The 16,712-nt window shown below is 53.3% G+C and overlaps 1 protein-coding gene across 1 annotated transcript; it reads right to left on the bottom strand.

Annotated features, from left to right (window-relative positions):
• Nucleotides 1-257: 257 nt before the first annotated feature.
• NAA40 (N-alpha-acetyltransferase 40, NatD catalytic subunit) lies at nucleotides 258-15,833 on the bottom strand. Its single transcript, XM_030332869.2, has 8 exons — nucleotides 15,734-15,833; nucleotides 8,520-8,615; nucleotides 7,494-7,546; nucleotides 4,199-4,294; nucleotides 3,967-4,125; nucleotides 3,711-3,794; nucleotides 3,167-3,244; nucleotides 258-2,886 (listed from the first exon to the last, which is right to left on the bottom strand). The coding sequence occupies exons 1-8, from the start codon at nucleotides 15,737-15,739 to the stop codon at nucleotides 2,745-2,747; spliced, it is 714 nt and encodes a 237-aa protein (XP_030188729.1). The 5' UTR covers nucleotides 15,740-15,833; the 3' UTR covers nucleotides 258-2,744.
• Between the last annotated feature and the right edge of the window lie 879 nt (nucleotides 15,834-16,712).

Here is a 16,712-nt window from a genome sequence, read left to right as displayed (position 1 = left end):
AGACCTCTTACCTCTAACCCGGGGCCAGTGGGAAGTGGCACAAACAGGCGGATTTGGCCTCAGTTCCCACCCCTGGCTATTGCCCCAGACACCGAGGTTTTCTCAGGCCGAGGTCTCCTTCACAGGAAGGGGTGTGCAGCCTCACGCTACATGCCTGCCAGGGTTTAGGCCAACAGTGGGACACTGTGAAGGTCAGGGGTGTCCCCCGAGACCACGCTGCCCATGGCACCCCAGCATTAGGACACCATCCCAGCAGCTGAACAAAGTGTCTTTTATTTGTGACATACAAATACAACCAATGCAAAAAGAGATCACTTTTCCCTTTGATTCCAGTGATAACAAGTTGCTAAAGAAAAAAATATATATCAAGAAGGAGTTTATCTTCAGTTTCCTCTAAAAAACAAAACCAGAAAGGGTTAAAAAGAACCATAGGCATGTCATATACACATTTTTGACATCAACAAAAAGAATCTGAAATACGGTGGATACAACTTAAAAAAAAAAAAAAAAAAAAAAGTCTTAAAAAATATTTTAACATGCCCCAAACAAACACACAAAAAAGCCGGGAACAAAAGGCCTGCCCTGTTTCTCAAAACCAAGACCCGGGGAAGTGAGAACTGAATGGGCTCAACACCAAAAACAGAGAGTGGCCTACTGGCCTCAAGCAGTGCCTCTCCCGCCCCAGCCCTGACCCCTGCCCTCACCCCGAGCAGCCCTGCAGGAAGTGACCGGCAGAGGCAGGAGGACCAGGGTGCGGCACCAGGCACCCCATCTGCCAGTGGGCTCAGTGACAGGTGTCCGATGAATGGAAAGAGACGACATACACTGAACTCACCTCATGAAGGATTTACAGTGGGGTTCCTTTTGATCCCCTTGAATGGGAGGTATCAGAAATCCATGATCTAAGACAATAAATATCTATCCATTCTGTGTCGAGATAAGGATCAGAGGAAAAAAATTCCTAAACATGCTTCTGTCATTCCATGATTCTTGGAGGGAGCCCACCAATGCCCTCCCAGCAATTCAATTCAAATTTCTCCCCCCCACCCCCGCCCATGTAAAATCCACCCCCACTCCCCAAGCCAGAAGGCGGGGGCAGAGGGGGGCTTGTTCCAGTGTAAAGCTGCAAGGCCCTCTCCAACGGAGTGCCACATCGGCTGCTGGCGGGGTCAAGAGCAACACGGAGCACTCAGGAGGGCCGGGTGGGTGAAGGAGGCCGTGCGACAGGCCCCTGCACAAGCAGGAAAGTAGGGGAGAGGCAAGAACAGCTCCAGGGAGACCCGCCAGCATAGACCACCTGAGTCAGGGCAGAGGGTGGGGTAGGGGCAGACGCTGAGGTCAGAACAGACCTCCGAAGAGCAACTTCACAAAGGCTAGAACCTTTAAGACACTCCCTAAAGCAGAGCTCAAGGATGTCCAAGGGGAGGCGGCAGGGGCTTTTTCCTGGATAAGAATTTGGTCATTACCTTCCCTGGGAGGGGAACAAGGCCCGGAGATCAGGGCAAGTAGAAGCTCTGACCCACAGCCTTTCTATCCCGCGGGAGAGGAGGAAGGCCTTCTCCCCCTGCTCCAGCCCGCTGCCGAAGGCGGACACTGGACAGAGAGAGGAGCAGCGGTTTGGGCCACCGAGAGGCATTCCTGCTGCAGCCGAAGCCGCCAGCCAGGGCAGTGGCGCCAGGGCCTCACTGAGGCAGCAAGGGGCAAGGCTGGGGAGCGCAGGCAGCGGGGCCTGCTGCTGGCTGGGGGCTCTCTGAAGCGGGAGGGGGGCCCCACCTTCAGAGAGCAATCAGCACCAAGATCTGAGAGGAGACAGTACTGAATACGCCAGGAACGAGGGATCCTTCTGGGGGAAGGGGAGGGGCTCCCTAACGTTATTCTCCCCTGTGAGAGTAAGAACAGGGTGAGGGGGTGAGGGGGTGAGGTGAGGGAGAACAAGTGGTGAAGGGCGACGGAGAGGCACCGGCAGGACCTCCGGCTTGTTTCTGTGAACGAAGAGCTCGAGTCACAAGTCCAAAAGCCCAGAGACGCAACTGTCTTCTGGCCCCCCCACCCTGCCCCCATCCACACCTTGTTCCTGGTCCTCAGAGAGAGGGATGGGGCCTTCCTTCCGACGGGCTGGTCCCCTGGAATGCCTCCCCGGCCGCCGTGAGCCCATAAGAGCACAGCTAGAAAGAGCCCCTTGCTTCCCAGCGTCGTGGCACAAAAGGCCTTCCCACGGTCTCCGCCAGAGCATTCATCTATGAAATGTGAGTCTCTCTGAAGCCTATCTCTACGTCCCGATCTCATACAGAATCCATTCTTCATTGAGGACCAGCCAGACCTGACCCGGGGCTCCAGGACTTTTATAAAGGTGGGTATAAACACCTCATCTGTCCAAGTGTGTGTGTGGCAGGGGGGAGGGAGGGGGCCTGTCAGGAATCCATCTGCAGAGAAGGTGGGGAACCTCATGCTCAAGGGCACAAGGGCCAAGCGAGAAGGCAGCCACCATGAGAAGATACGCTTCGTGCCCGGCCTCCGCCAGCTCCTCCCTCAGCACCCTCTCCTCTCTGCTCCTTCTGGGCACTCTGCTCTTCCAGGAGAGAGGAGGAGGGGCAGCTTGGACCACTCCTCCCCAGGGTTCTGTGCTCTCAGGCTGCAGCCTGGCACGCGCAGGGCTGAGGAGGCCACAGCTCTGAGGGCACTTGGCCGGCAGCGTGAGCCCGGGGAGAAGACAGGCCTTGGAGAGAGCATTCTAGCTTGGGAGCTCAGTGGCAGCAGCCACCACAGTGCCCGCCCGCGTGGGAGTGCTGGCTGTCCCCAAACTTGGTCCTCCGGCTCAGGATCTCATAGGAGCAGTCCTCTCCACAGCACCCAGACATGCTGGGGGAAGAGTCATCGATTTCAAATCTGCAAGGCAGACAAGAAGAAACGTTGGACTGCGGGCAGCTGACTGCCTTCCTCCCCGGCCTGAGAACTTTTCCACCAGCCGCACTTGTGAGACCCCTAGGAGTGAGGGCGCAGCCAGAGGGCATTGCCACACATCTCACTGATCCCCAGGCCACTCCCATGGACCGCTGGACCGGGAGCTCAGGCTTCAGGATGAATGAGCGCGAGGGCGAGGGCCAGGACCCTGGGGCAGGCACCTCCTACTGCCCAGAGAGTCCCACACCGGGGCCCAGCTCCTTACTGCAGTGCTTCTCGGAAGAACTGGTAGGCGCCATGATTGTGTTTAAATACAGTTAACATAACTTTCTTCATCTGTGTGCTGAGAAGAAAGCAGAGAGAACACTTTCCAGAAAGAGAAACAGACGCGAAATCACGCCTCCTCTTTCATGCCTCTGCCTGCTGTCTCCCATTTGCTCGTGAGGAGCGCTGCTCTGCGCCCTGACTCTACCTCCGCGCTGGGCACCCACAGCGCTCAGTGCTCCCTCTGTTACGGGGCTGACGAGACCGCACGGCCACCAGGCCCCCACCTGACCGGCTTCTTCTCCACTTCCTCTCTGCACCCCCACGACTGGGGCACAACAGGCTCTCCGAGGCAACGCTGCATCGAAACGCATGTACAAAATCTGGAGTCCCAGCAGGGCAGGGACTCTTACTGAGAGGGTTCTATCTACACGCCTTTCTTCCAAAACGTTCCTATGGGCCCTGTCCTCCACGGAGGCTCAAAGAACTGCGGATGGCTCAGAGGCAGATCCTTGCAACGGAGCGACACGCAGGGTGGCCCTTACCTATTGGCCATGAGCTGCAGGATCTGTATGAGGAACTTCCCCAGGCCTTTCCGCCGCACCTTGCTTTCCAACTGCACTTCATAGCTGGACAAAGAAAGCAGCGACGTGAGCATGGGGAGGCAGGGCCCGTCGGAGGAGCCTGGGGCCCTGGCAGCCTGCAGACCCTGACGGGGACAGTGGATTCTGCCACCCGGCTGGACGCCTGGAGCAGTGTCAGCATCTCCTCCCCACGCCCACCCCAAGCTGGGGCTCCTACCAGTACAGGACTTCATCTCCGCATTCCACATCAAACCGGAAGTGAGAAAAGGCAACAGGGACGGAACTGTTTTCCCAAGCAATGAGGTACCAGGCTCGGTCGTCTGTCATTTCCTCCCGTTTCTCTCGGTCCTTCCAGCCCCACTCGCTTTGCTCGTACCTGGGAAACGTGGGGGCAGTCAGGGCGGGGAACCCCAGAAGGGGAGGAGGAAGACCCGTCGGGGTGTGCTTACATGGTCTGCATGTTGGTTTTGGTCAGGTCGAAGGCCCAGGCCACGGTGGCTGGTTCCAGTCCGGACACTCGCTTACACTCAATGGAGACGTTTAACCTGCAAAGTGGAAACGGAGGCGTGTGGAGCCGGCTACAGGCCCGAGCGCTACCTGCCGCCCTGAGAGCCTGCCAGTGAAGTGGGCCTGGTCTGTTAATCTACAGAGAAAAGCCAAGCCTGTGCCCTGCCTTCCGGACTGTGACTACAGAAGATGCCTGTGAAGGATGAAGCCTTGCGGGCCGAGATTAACAACTGTCATCGCCGGCCCACCACCCTGACCACAGTCCCATTTCCTGCCCCCACGTGAGGCCCTTATCAGACTCAGCACCTTGTAAACTTCTGCCCCTCTCTGCTACCTCTTTGCTTTCTCAAGCAAAGCTTGAAATCCAGCTCTTCTGTATTTTGTTATAAACACTAGAGTCTTGACTCCTTTAGTTCCTGCCCTTAGGCATTTAATCTCTGGGCTCCCTTGGGGCCTTGAAAGTGGCTGGGTCACCTCAGACCCTTTGAGAAGTCCATGGCCCATAACCCCCGTGAGGAGTACTGCCTGCCATTTCCTTTGAGGACACAGCAGATACTCTTGGTTGATCAAATGGGGTGGAATGGGGTCCAACTCCATGCTGTTTTCTTAAACTAACAAATATGCTGTAGATGTTAAGGTGTCTTAATCTACGCGCTTCTAAATAAAACTTTAATAAATTACAGTTAAACTCTTTGGCCAAAGTATGAAATCCCAGTCTCTAGGTAGTGCCGGATTATGACAAGACTGAAGTCAGTGATGCTGAGTCCTTGCAGAGTTCCCATATCAGCATCTTCCAGCGGCCTTTGACACGACCCCTCAGAGGATGTCCCCGTTGGAATCGACTGTCACCTCTGCTGCCTGGCACGCCATATGACCTGCACATGTGCTCAGCCTTATAAATTCAGAACTTTTTGGCCCTGAAGAGTCTTCCTTTCCTTGAGTACTGACCGTGTAGTAGTCAGAAATGCCCAAACACAGCACTGCATCTGTTTTAGCTGTAGATTTTCCTAAGACCAGTCTGCAGACATGAATCCTCCATTAATCTGAATTCTTGAAGTACATTCAAGCAGGATCACAGCCACACAGATCACACAAAATTCTAGGCACCAAAGGAGCCCAGAGTCAGCTGGCAGTGCCTGCTTCAGAGCTGTTCCATATTTCTGAAAGTCAGCAGGAATGCTGAATATGGAACACTAGAAGATATCACAGTAAGGTATCCCTAAACTATGTCAAAGGACTTCCTGGACATTGAATGACAAGGCTACTGGAGGAACTGTAGCGCATCTGATCACAGACAGGAAGAACAAATGAATGTGACACTATCAAATTCAGACATAACTATGAAAAGCAGATACAGCGTCACCTACCAAGGCGTTTGCTTCCTAATTTTCATACGTACATTTGTCTTTCTTGTTGACTAAAATACTCATACCAGCTGCTACTTACAGAACCGGATATAATTCTCTCGCCTCCTTAAAACAACCTTGCAAGGGGCGCCTGGGTGGTTTGGTCGGTTAAGCATCTGACTCTTGATTTCGGCTCAGGTCATGATCTCACGGTTCATCACTTCGAGCCCCCAGTCCGGCTCTGCGCTGACAGCGTGGAGCCTGTTTAGGATTCTCCGTCTCCCTCCCTCTCTGTCCCTCCCCTGCTCAGGTGCTCATGCTCTCATTCTCTCTCTCAAAACAAATAATAAATAAGCTAAAACAAAAAACAAACAAAAAAAAACCTTGCAAGTTCGGCATTATCACTCCATTTAACACATTAAAAAAAAAAAATGAGGCTTAAGTTGTGTGGTTTGTCTGAATATAGTTCTTAAGAGTTACAGTTTTGATTCAAACCCATAGCTATGATTCTCTAAAATCATAACCCCTGTTTTTCCCTAAGCCAACAGCATCTCTGGTAAGACAGATTATGCTTCCTGTTTTATAAACCAAAAGGACAGAAAGGGGAAGGGGGCTTTAATCCAGATCCCACAGCAATAAATTGGATTAGCAACAATAACAGTAGTAGTAACAGTCAACACTGATCTAGCTTTTGGTAAGCTCTAGGCACTGGCACTTTACATCTAATACTTGTGACGAATCCATGAGGAAAGTACTATTATTAGACCCATTTCTGATTAGAAAATGGCATAGAGAGGTTAAGTCACTTGTTCAGGGTCACAGAGCCAGTAAGTGGCTTTAAAAAAAAATTTTTTTTCCCGCGTCGGGCTCTGTGTGGACAGGTCAGAGCCTGGAGCCTGCTTCGGATTCTGTGTCTCCTCTCTCTCAGCCCTTCCTCTCCTTGCTCTCTCTCAAAAACAAATAAACACATATATACATACGTATATATATATATATATATATATATATATACACAATTAAAAAATTAAAAAAGTTTTTTAAATTTTTATTTATTTTTGAGAGAGAGAGACAGACCAAGTATGAGCAGGAAAGGGGCAGAGAGAGAGGGAGACACCGAATGTGAAGCAGGCTCCAGGCTCTGAGCTGTCAGCACAGAGCCCGACACAGGGCTCAAATTCATGAACCGTGAGATCATGACCTGAGCTGAAGTTGAACGCTTAACCCACTGAACCACCCAGGTGTGCCCTGAAAAATTTTTTTAACTTTTTGAGAGCATGCACCAGCGAGGGAGGGGCAGACAGATAGGGACAAAGAGAATGCCAAAGAAGCTCCCCGCTGTCAGTGCAGAGCCCAATGAGGGGCTCAATATCATGAACCGTGAGATTGTGACCTGAGCCAAAATCAAGAGTCATGCTTAACCAACTGAGCCACTCAGGTGCCCCTAGTAAGTGGCTTTTAACAATTACACCATACACTCCAGGAAAGAGCTTTAGATTGAGAATGAAAAGCCCCCTCAGCTGCCAGAGAGAAACTCTGTAGCTCAGAAATCTTATCCAGCTTCTCTGAGCCTCAGTTTCCCCCTGCATAAAAGGAGGAAGTCAGCCTAGATTTTTCAAGTTTGTTTCAGCTCTATGATTCTTCAGCTCTATGATTCTTCACCCAGAGACAATTTCAAATCCTAAAGAAACCTCAGTCTAAGATTATGCAATCTTTGTTCATTAGGGGACTCCTCTGTCACCCTGACCGGGGGATTCTATCCCCACAAGACATGAGCTATAGCTTCTTCTTTTTCATAACAAATGAGAAAATTCGGGTCTGAGGAAACATACTCTGGGAAGGTGAATCCCTTCAGACCCTCAAGGAGACAACAGCTGGAGAGTGAAACACTTACCCATTTCGATCATATTTCTTGAACACTGGGAAAGCCTCTAAAGGGTCTCCAAGCTGTGGAGGGAAAGAAAAGAGGTGTAGCACAAACGCAGGCGTGGCCCAGTCGCAGGCTCTGCCCCGAGGTGTGACGGTGTGCAGCCCCACACTGGGAGGCTTAGCTCCGGCCCAGGAGCAGCCTTCATACAGACCCTTCACCTGCCTCAGCTCTGGAATCACAGGTAGGGAGGGTTCTAGTAAGAAGGCCCGAGACTGAAGTCAGCCTCATGTCACAAGCTAAGAAGAGACTCTACTCGCCTAACACTAATACTGGCTTCTAGGTCACCTGAGCCAAAAGAGAGAGGCCCCCTGATCCACCTACATACTTCGAAGAAGCCCCCAACCAGCCTCACCTGGTCAAAACCCAAACTGGAACAACCATGCCCCTGAACCACCTCCTTATATATGTGGACTGTTTAGTGGGTGGGCTAAAATGAGGGCAAAAATGGGATACAAAATGGGGGCAGGAAGGATGACCGCAATGTCTTCGGTTGTTTGAAAGCCAAGCCTGCTCCTGGGACCCCTGGGGTTAGGGTTAGGGTTAGCTCCACAGCTACTCCTTCCTGGCCTCCGGCCCCTGGAACCAGGCTGCTGCCCCCGGCCCCTGGTGCCGGCACAGCCTTTGGCACCTCACGGTCGGTCAACTAATGTTTGAAGGAACGAATGAGAAAACCGTATCACATTTTACCAGGGGGGTTTTCTCACCAAAATGCAAAATCCTAACAAAAACGTCTCCGGACCCTTCTTCCACTGGTACGGAAGGAGACTCACAGAGAGAAGCAGCCACTCCCACCTGAGTCCACATTTGCCTGCACACCCTCGCCAATCCCTGCGGGTTGCGGCTTGGCTCATTTGCCTCCGCAGCAAGGAGGCCGCGGAGGTGTGGGCTGGAGAGTAACAAAATTCTGCCACAGGGTGGCGCCAAAAGAAGCCAAATTAAAAACCAAGTTGAAGTTCTAGGAGGAAGGGACTTGGGAAGGAGGGGAGTCACCCTGTTGGCGGCGTCCACTTTGGCACAGACGGCATCCATAGCTGCTCGTTCCTCCAACCGCTTCTGCTTCTTCTCCTTTGCTTTGCTCGACTTCCTCTGCAACAGGGAAAAGCAAAGTTGGCTGGAAGGGCTGTGGCCAACCAAAGCTTCACTCTGCCTCTGAGCAACCGAGGCCTGGCCTCGGCGGCAGGAGTTTCCAGTCCCGCCTGCTGCACACTTGGCGGGGTGGGAAAGACCCAAGCGTTTTCTAGTCACGAGAGCTCGGGAGCATCACTAGACTTCTCGGCTTCCCTGTCAGAAAGACTGCTGACCCTCGGGACTGACGGGTGGCTGTGAGGACCCAGTGAGAGCACAGGACAATGGCTGCGGCGGAGCCTGGGCCCCAGCAGGTGCCTAATAAATATGCACTCATCCTTTCCCTCCTAAGGAGGCAACCACTAATTTTAGACACATTCAGGGCAGGCTTCAGGGAGGCATCTGAGGTAGCCGCTGAAAGCTGTTCCTAAGGAGAAGTTTACTCAAAGCCTTTTCAGTGTCTTCCAGCTCCAGAAGGCAAAGATTCGGTCTGGGGGAGCCCCTTTGGGACCAGGTCCCCTTTCTTAACCTGGGGCCAGGGCGCTCTGTTCCCCAGAAGCACCGCGCACACTGCGCACCTAGTGTCGACAAGGGCAGAGCAAAGGGCTCACTTGAGGACAGAGGCCAGGCTGACACACGGTCAGCAAGGCCGCGCCACAGGGCACCCAGGCAACAGGGGAGGAGCAAAGAGAGAGCGTCCTTGCACAGAGGCGCGAGTAGCAAACCACTCGTAACTGCGTGCAGAGCAAATCCTATTTTAAGGCTCACGCGGGGCTCTCTCAGGCCTCAACAGACTCTCTCACCCTCTTGTAAAAAGCTAATGACACAGGAAAAAGAGCCCATCTGGAGTCTGACAGGCTTTATCCAAGGTCTCTTCGGAGTGGTATTCGGAAAAGACGCAGCCCTCCTCTGCCTTTCCTTTCCTCATCCGACCAATGAGGCTCAGAAGGCGTCCTTGGAGGTGTAAGCCGGTGAGGATGAGTCTGGCCTGTTCTCAGTGAACGAGGGCCCTCGCTCTCACTCCCCGGGAAGCCCAGAGCAGCGCAGGCATCCCGAGCTGCCCACCTGCCCGGCCCAACTCCTGAAGGCACCAGAAGGCACCCAAAGGCACGGGCAGGACGGCTCTGCTTTTGCACCAACGCACTGCCTCTTCGGACCCCACCTCTCAGTGCCCCGAGCTCCCCAGAGAGAGGTTTTACTACCTCTAGCTGCACCTTAGCCCTGACAACAACTGGCCCCAGCAAAGGGTGAGTTGAAAAAACCAGCTGCTGGACAAGTTTCAGGATAAATTCTACCCTCGGCTCTCTAAGGAATGACACTGCTTAACTCTCTCTCTCTCTCTTTTTTTTTTTTTAGCATTTATTTATTTTTGAGAGACAGAGACAGAGCACAAGCCGGGGAGGGGCAGAAAGAGAGGGAGACACAGAATCCAAAGCAGGCTCCAGGCTCTGACCTGTCAGCACAGAGCCTGACGCGGGGCTCAAACCCACGAACTGTGAGATCATGACCTGAGCCGAAGTCGGAGGCTAAACGGACTGAGCCATCAGGCTCCCCAACACTGCTTAACTCTTATTTCGAGGGACCAGAAGGCAAGAGCTTGGATACAAGGAACTCACAGGAACTGCTCTTCTAGGTGTAAACTCGCCCAACGTCAGCTATTTACTATCCCCACACTGAGTACTGGGCTGGAAGCAAGGCTAGACCCCATTTCCCACCTCCCTAAAGGAAGGGACAAACAGGGGCGCCTGGGTGGCTCAGTCAGTTAAGTGTCTGACTCTTGACTTCGGCTCAGGTCATGATCTCTCAGCTTTGTGGGATTGAGCCTCGCATCACTCGGCGCTGACAGCTCAGAGCCTGCTCGGGATTCTCTCTCTGTCCCTCTCTCTCTGCCCCTCCCCGACTTGCGCTGTGTCTCTCTCTCTCTCTCTCTCTCTCTCAAAACAAATAAACTTTTTTTTTTAAGTTAAAAATAAACAAATAAATAAAGGAACAAACAGAAGCAAGCAGACTGTCCTCATAATGCTAGGACTGACTGGGGACAGGACCAGCCCCTCTCTACTACACGCAGGTTTTAGAGCATCCACCTTTTCCTCTGGGAATTTGAATTTCAAAACAACATTGAGGGATACACTCCGCTCGCAAAGTACTTTCACAAATAACTGCTTTGCTCCTCAGGGCAAAAGCCATCCTGTCCATTCACACATGAGGAAACTGAGGCTCAAGGGGATGGTGTGACTCATGTAGGGCTCCCCCAAGAGCAAATGGCAGAGGATTCAACCCCAGGGTTTGAGCCCCAGATCCAGGGTTTGTTCCACCAGCCAGGCTGTCTCCCAACGGGAAGGCCAACATCAATGTCAAAAGACCGTCTCAGTCCTGCCAAGACAGAGGCGAGACCTCAGGTGCCCTTAAGGTAGCCACTCAGCAATTCATTTCTCATCCCTTCTGGCTTGGAAATGGCTGCCCCGCTCCCACCATGCCCACACGGTGCTGCCCCAGGCCCTACCTCTACACTGAGGTAGGGGTGAGGAACAGGCAAACCCGAGACAGCAGGTCTCCAAGAAAAGAACATGCGCTTTGGCATCGGCCAGGCCAGGCCAGTGCTCCTCCCGCCGCCCTTGCATGCCCTATGAAAGCAAGCCCATCCCCAGAAAAGTGGGGACACGAATGCTGGCCTCACAGAAGAGCTGGAAGGACAGGTCAGAAGTCAGCACGCCGTTACAGCCAAGACGAGCTCCCCTCCTCCACTCTGCATGCTAGTTCTCCCTTAACACAATACAGAGCCAAGAGATCAAAGGTGCAGGTGACTCCTGGGACCCAGAAAGCACTGAAACGTGGGTTCCCGCCACAGCATCTCATTTCTAAGCACATGAAGTAAGTAATTCCTAAGCACAAGCAGCAGGAGGGCCAACCCCAGGCCTCCGGGAGATTTATGGGCTCATTCATGCAAGGGAACAGGCAAGCCAGGCAACCCTCAGAGTGAGGCTTGGGGCTGCCGTGGCCCGAGACGGCAGATAATGAAAGAGACCCTTAAGTGCTTCAGTCCCTGCACACGGGGTATGTGGCAGGCTGCTGCAGCCGGGACAGGCAGGGGCTCTCCCTCAAACCTAGCACACACTAGGAAAAGTGGTCTCCTACTGTTCCAATTAGCTTTGCCCTGCCTTGTGGAGGTAAGGCTATCCTGCAGGGACACCGGAAAATTCTCCTAATTAAAATGGGAAATCGGCACAGTGAACAGTAAAGCTCATTGTGGTTAAGTGTCTTTCCCAGGGGAGCTTTATATAATAAAAAGAGTGTGGGATTTTGAGCCAAGAGACTTGGATCTGATACTCAGCTCTTCCTCTGAGTAGCTGTGTGACTTTGGGCCAGTTACTTAGTTTCTCTGAATCTCGATTTCCTCATCAGTAAAATGGGGCTAACAATGCTGCTAGGACAAAATGATACAATGTACCAGATGCCAAAGATAAGGACTTCTGTTTACAAGGATCCGCTAGTGCCACACTCTGCGCTTTAAGATGATTTAGGGGGGCGGGTGGGTGGCTGAGTTGGTTAAGCATCCGACTTCAGCTCAGGTCATGATCTCACTCACCACTTGTGGGTTTGAGCCCCACACTGAGCTCTCTGCTGTCGGCACAAAGCCTGCTTGAGATCCTCTGTCTTCCTCTCTCTCTGCCCTCCTCTGCTCGCATGCTCCCCCCCCCCCCTCTAAAATAAACAGAACAGGGACGCCTGTGTGGCTCAGTCGGTTAAGCGTCGGACTTCGGCTCAGGTCATGATCTCGCGGTTTGGGAGTTCGAGCCCTGCGTCGGGCTCTGTGCTGACAGCTCAGAGCCTGGGACCTGCTTCAGATTCTGTGTCTCCTCCTCTCTCTCTGTCCCTCCCATGCTCATGCTCTGTCTCTCAATAATAAATAAACGTTAAAAAAATTTTTTTTAAATAAATAAATAAGTAAACAGAACATTAGAAAAAAATAAAGATGATTTATTTTGGTCTTTATAATAACTCACCAAGTTATGTGTGCCCATTTCTGTGATGAGAAAACTGAGGCACAGAGGGGTGAGATCATTTTCAGGGTCACAGAGACAGTGAAAAGACTTCTCAAAGAGGTCTCCCTACCACCCCCTCCCCCCACTCACACCAGACTGTGCACTCCATGAGGTAGAGGCAGAGGTAGAGGTCACATTGGTAAAATTAGTCAATGTATACCCAGTGCTCAGCAAACAGTAGGTACTAAGTCCATACCTGCTGAATGAATCATCCAAGATTCAAATCCAGGTCTGAACCCTAAAGTGGGAGCTTCTTCCACAACATCAACTACACTACATTTATACAGCACTTGTTATCAAGTGTTACATATTACATAAGTGTTTTCACACGAAGCTGTGAAACTCCTCCCCTTGCTCTCTCTCTCTCTCTCTCTCTCTCTATATATATATATTTTTTTTTTTTTTTTTTGAGAGAGAGAGAGAGTATGCGTGTGAGTGAATGAAGGGCAGAGAGAAAGAGAGAGATGATCCCACGAGGGGCAGAGAGAGAATTCCGAAGGGGGGCTCGAACTCATGAACCTTGAGACCATGACCTGAGCCAAAGTTAAGATGCTTAACTGACTGAGCACCCCCCCCCCCAAGAGCCCCCCTCCCCTGCTATTCCTATCAAAGCAGTGTCTCCACAGGCAGTTCTAGGACTGCCAGGAGTCACACAGAGAAATTAAAAAACAAAAAGCACACAGATGGGGGCAGGAGGCACATCTCAGAAAAGAGATTTAGCACCTCTCAGCTTCTCGGTGCCAATGCCTTCACCCCTCAAAGTATCCAGTGTCTGGAAAAAACCCTGTTTTTTTGGCAAAGGGAGCCACAGCTCTAAATTCTAATTCCTAAAAGACCACACATTTGTGGCATCAAGGGTGAAAAGACCTTTGAAGCAGAGAAGGGCGCTCGGTCTGACGCCACTCTTAGCCTGAGGTCAGGCTGTCAAACGCAGCAGGGCCCTCCAACAGAGGGTGATCGCTACAAACACTGGCCTTCCTGACACTGACGTGGGGAGTCCACAGTCCCCACCCATGAGGAATGAGCATAATGAGAGAGAGGGTTCCAGCTCTGTTTCAGGGAGGAAGATTCAAGTTTCTCTTCTGCAGTGAGCTTTAGGCCAGAAGAGACTAGGTAGGGGCTGTTCTGAGAAACACATCTGTGAAGTAAGAGTAATAATGTGGGGAGGCCCTAAAGGAAGCAAGGGTCGCAGTATCTCTGAGTCCTGCTTTCAACGCAACCAATAAGGAAGTGTTGGCCAGAATGGCACGTTATGCCTTTCGTTTTCTGCTCAGTCTGTCGTGGCTGATGCTGGGTAGACACATACAGACTGGATACCAGGGGCCCAGATTTTACCTCATTTCTTTCTTTCTTTTCTTTTATTTTTGAGAGAGAGAAAGCATGAGTGGGGGCGGAGGGGTGGGGGCAGAGAGAGAGGGAAAGAGAATCCTAAGCAAGCTCTACAATGTCAGTGTGGAGCCCCACGCGGGGCTCGAACCCACAAACCGTGAGATCACGACCTGAGCCGAAGTCGGGCACTTAACTGACTGAGCCACCCAAGCACCCCGATTTTACCTCATTTCAGCAGGAGCTGGGGTCTGGGACCTTTCAGCAAAATCTAGGTTAAATATGCCTAAGGTTTCTAGGCTTGATTTTCTATATGGGAAGTACGCAGTACCCAAAATTCCTTGCTGAAACAAGATGAATGTGTTTTTTTGACATGGATTACATAAAGTGCTTCGACAGGGGTTAGACAACTATTTTTGTCTAACAAGTTGGTATGTTCGGTCAATAACTACTTAAACGAGAAAAATCTAGGTTAACACCAGGAGGGACAAACCCAATGGATTAAAAATAGCACAGATCTATTTTAGACAACTAAAGTAAAAGGTGAGAATACAAGCAAAAATAACAGCCACGAACTGAGAGGCACCCATGTGGCTATGGACATCCACTATCTCATTTAATCCTCTCATGGGGGGTGGGGGGGGATGGTATCGTCATCCTCATTACATAGATGAGAAAATTCCAATTCAGGAAGGCCACGTCACTGGCACAGTATCGTGCTGCTGGCCAGTGATGAGAGAACTGAGGGATATCTGGCTCAAAGGCTGGGCTTGCTACAGGTGGGGAAAATTCCAGGTAAAACCTAGTACGCAGGGTACCAGGCAGGGCCAGCTACAGGGGGATGACTGATGCTACTCTAAGTGGAACTCAGGAAGGTGAACTCACAGAAATATCTGAGTAACTTCTGCCCAACCCTCTCTGCCAGGGAAGGGCGCCCCTCCAGGCTGGCTCAGGAAGAACAGGTGGTCACTATCCATCCGCGGCTGGAGCCATCAGTGGCCCCGCCATCGGTCCCCTGCTCACCCGCACAGCCGGCCCGTGCAAAGCCACCTGTAGTACTTAGCCTACTCACGAGCCAAGAAATAATTAGAACCACTCCGTTGCCTCCAGGAGGCCTCGAGAACAGGCCTCTGTTGGAAGGGAAGGGGACGTTTTAGGAGCAGGAGGAAGCCGGTGGAGAGGTTTGGAAAGAGTGGAGGGGCACCGGCTTCCCCGAGAAGCCGGGTAGCAGGAAGCGCAGCCAGTGGCGGAGGGCTGGGGAGGCCCGAGTCTGGGTCTGGCCCCTGCTCCCCGCCTGTGTGACCTTGGCTGGGTGCCTCTTCTCCGGGCCTCAGTTCCCTCCACGCCAGGGTCGGCCTGGGATGTGGGGAGCCGCGAAGCCCGTGACAGCCAGGGGATGGGTGACGCCTGGGGGCTGGAGGTACCCCAGGGACCGCGCAGAGGTCGGGGAGAGGCCAGGAAGATAACAGGTCAGCCGGGAAGGCGGGGCGGGCGCGACGCGAGGGGCGGGGGGCGGGGAGCGGGGGGGGGGGGGGACACCCAAGGGGGTGGAGCCCGGAGAAGGGGGCTCCCCAAGGGATCCCCGGGCTGCGCCGAGTTGGGGGACACTTAGAATGGGGGAGCCGGGTCATGTGGGGGTTGGGGGGTCACGTGAGGCCGGAGGGTGTCGGGGTCACGTGAGGGGGGGTTCAAGGAACAATGGGGGCGCAGGGGGCGAGGGGAGCGGGGAGCGCTCCCGGCCCTCGCGTCTCTTCTCCCTGCCTCACTCACCCCCATGGCGGCAACGGCGGCGGCGGCCCTCAGCTCCTCCTTCCCACACTTGCCGGCAGGGAGGCGGCAACGGCAGCGACGGCGGCGGCGACGACACCAGAGCGGCGGCGGGCCCCGCACCGCGCATGCGCCTCGCGGGCTCCCCTGCGCGCCCTGGCGGGCACCGCGCCGGCGCAGAGAGGGGGAGGGCGCGAGCTGGGGAAGCGCGCAGGTGGAGAGCCTGGGAGGCGGGTGGAGGGTCTCGCTCCCGAAAGAGGCGGGAGGCGCGGAGCAGCGTCGCGCTAGGAATGACGTAAGCCCGGACCCGCCCCCCTCTTCTCCAGGCTGTGTCTGTAGCTATGGCAACGGCCGCGCCTGGCCCTGAGCAGAGCGCTGCCAGGCCGCAGGGTGGGTGGCAGCGCTGCCCCAGCGCTCCGCCTCCCCGCGGCCGCTCCGGCCCGGCCCGGCCCGGCCCGGGGCACCTTCGCAGAGGAGCAAACGCGTCATGACCTCGGAAACACCAGCTCCTCCTGCAACCTTCGGGCACAGGGAAACTCTTTGGAAACGTTCCCGCCTTCTAGATCTTGAACTCTTGAAGTTCCTTTTCTAACCGGAGTCCCGTTATTCATTCATCCGTCTAACTGTTCGTTCCTCATTCATTCGCTCTCTCAATAAGCATTCACCGCCACCTACGCGGTGCTGAACCCAGGGGACACAGAGACGAGCAGTCCAAAACGTCACTGTTTAGAGGGGAGACAGGCAAGCAACACTGTTTAATGGATGGTGCTGTGGAAATGAGACCTCAGGTGTCCTGAACGATAGGACTTTCAGTCTGTCCCAGCAGACCAGCGTGACCCCTTGCATCAGAATCACTTGGGAAGCTGAATGCACTGTATACACCCCTGGGTCCTACCCCAGAACTCCAGGGGTGGAGCCAATCTTCCACGAGCTCCGCAGGTAGGGTCATACTCGCGAAAATTAGACGACCGCTGACCGAGAC

This window comes from Lynx canadensis, chromosome D1, assembly GCF_007474595.2.
Source record: "Lynx canadensis isolate LIC74 chromosome D1, mLynCan4.pri.v2, whole genome shotgun sequence".
Classification (NCBI taxonomy): domain Eukaryota; kingdom Metazoa; phylum Chordata; class Mammalia; order Carnivora; family Felidae; genus Lynx; species Lynx canadensis.
Note: the sequence above shows the minus strand (reverse complement) of the source record. Positions and strands in the feature narration are given on the sequence as shown.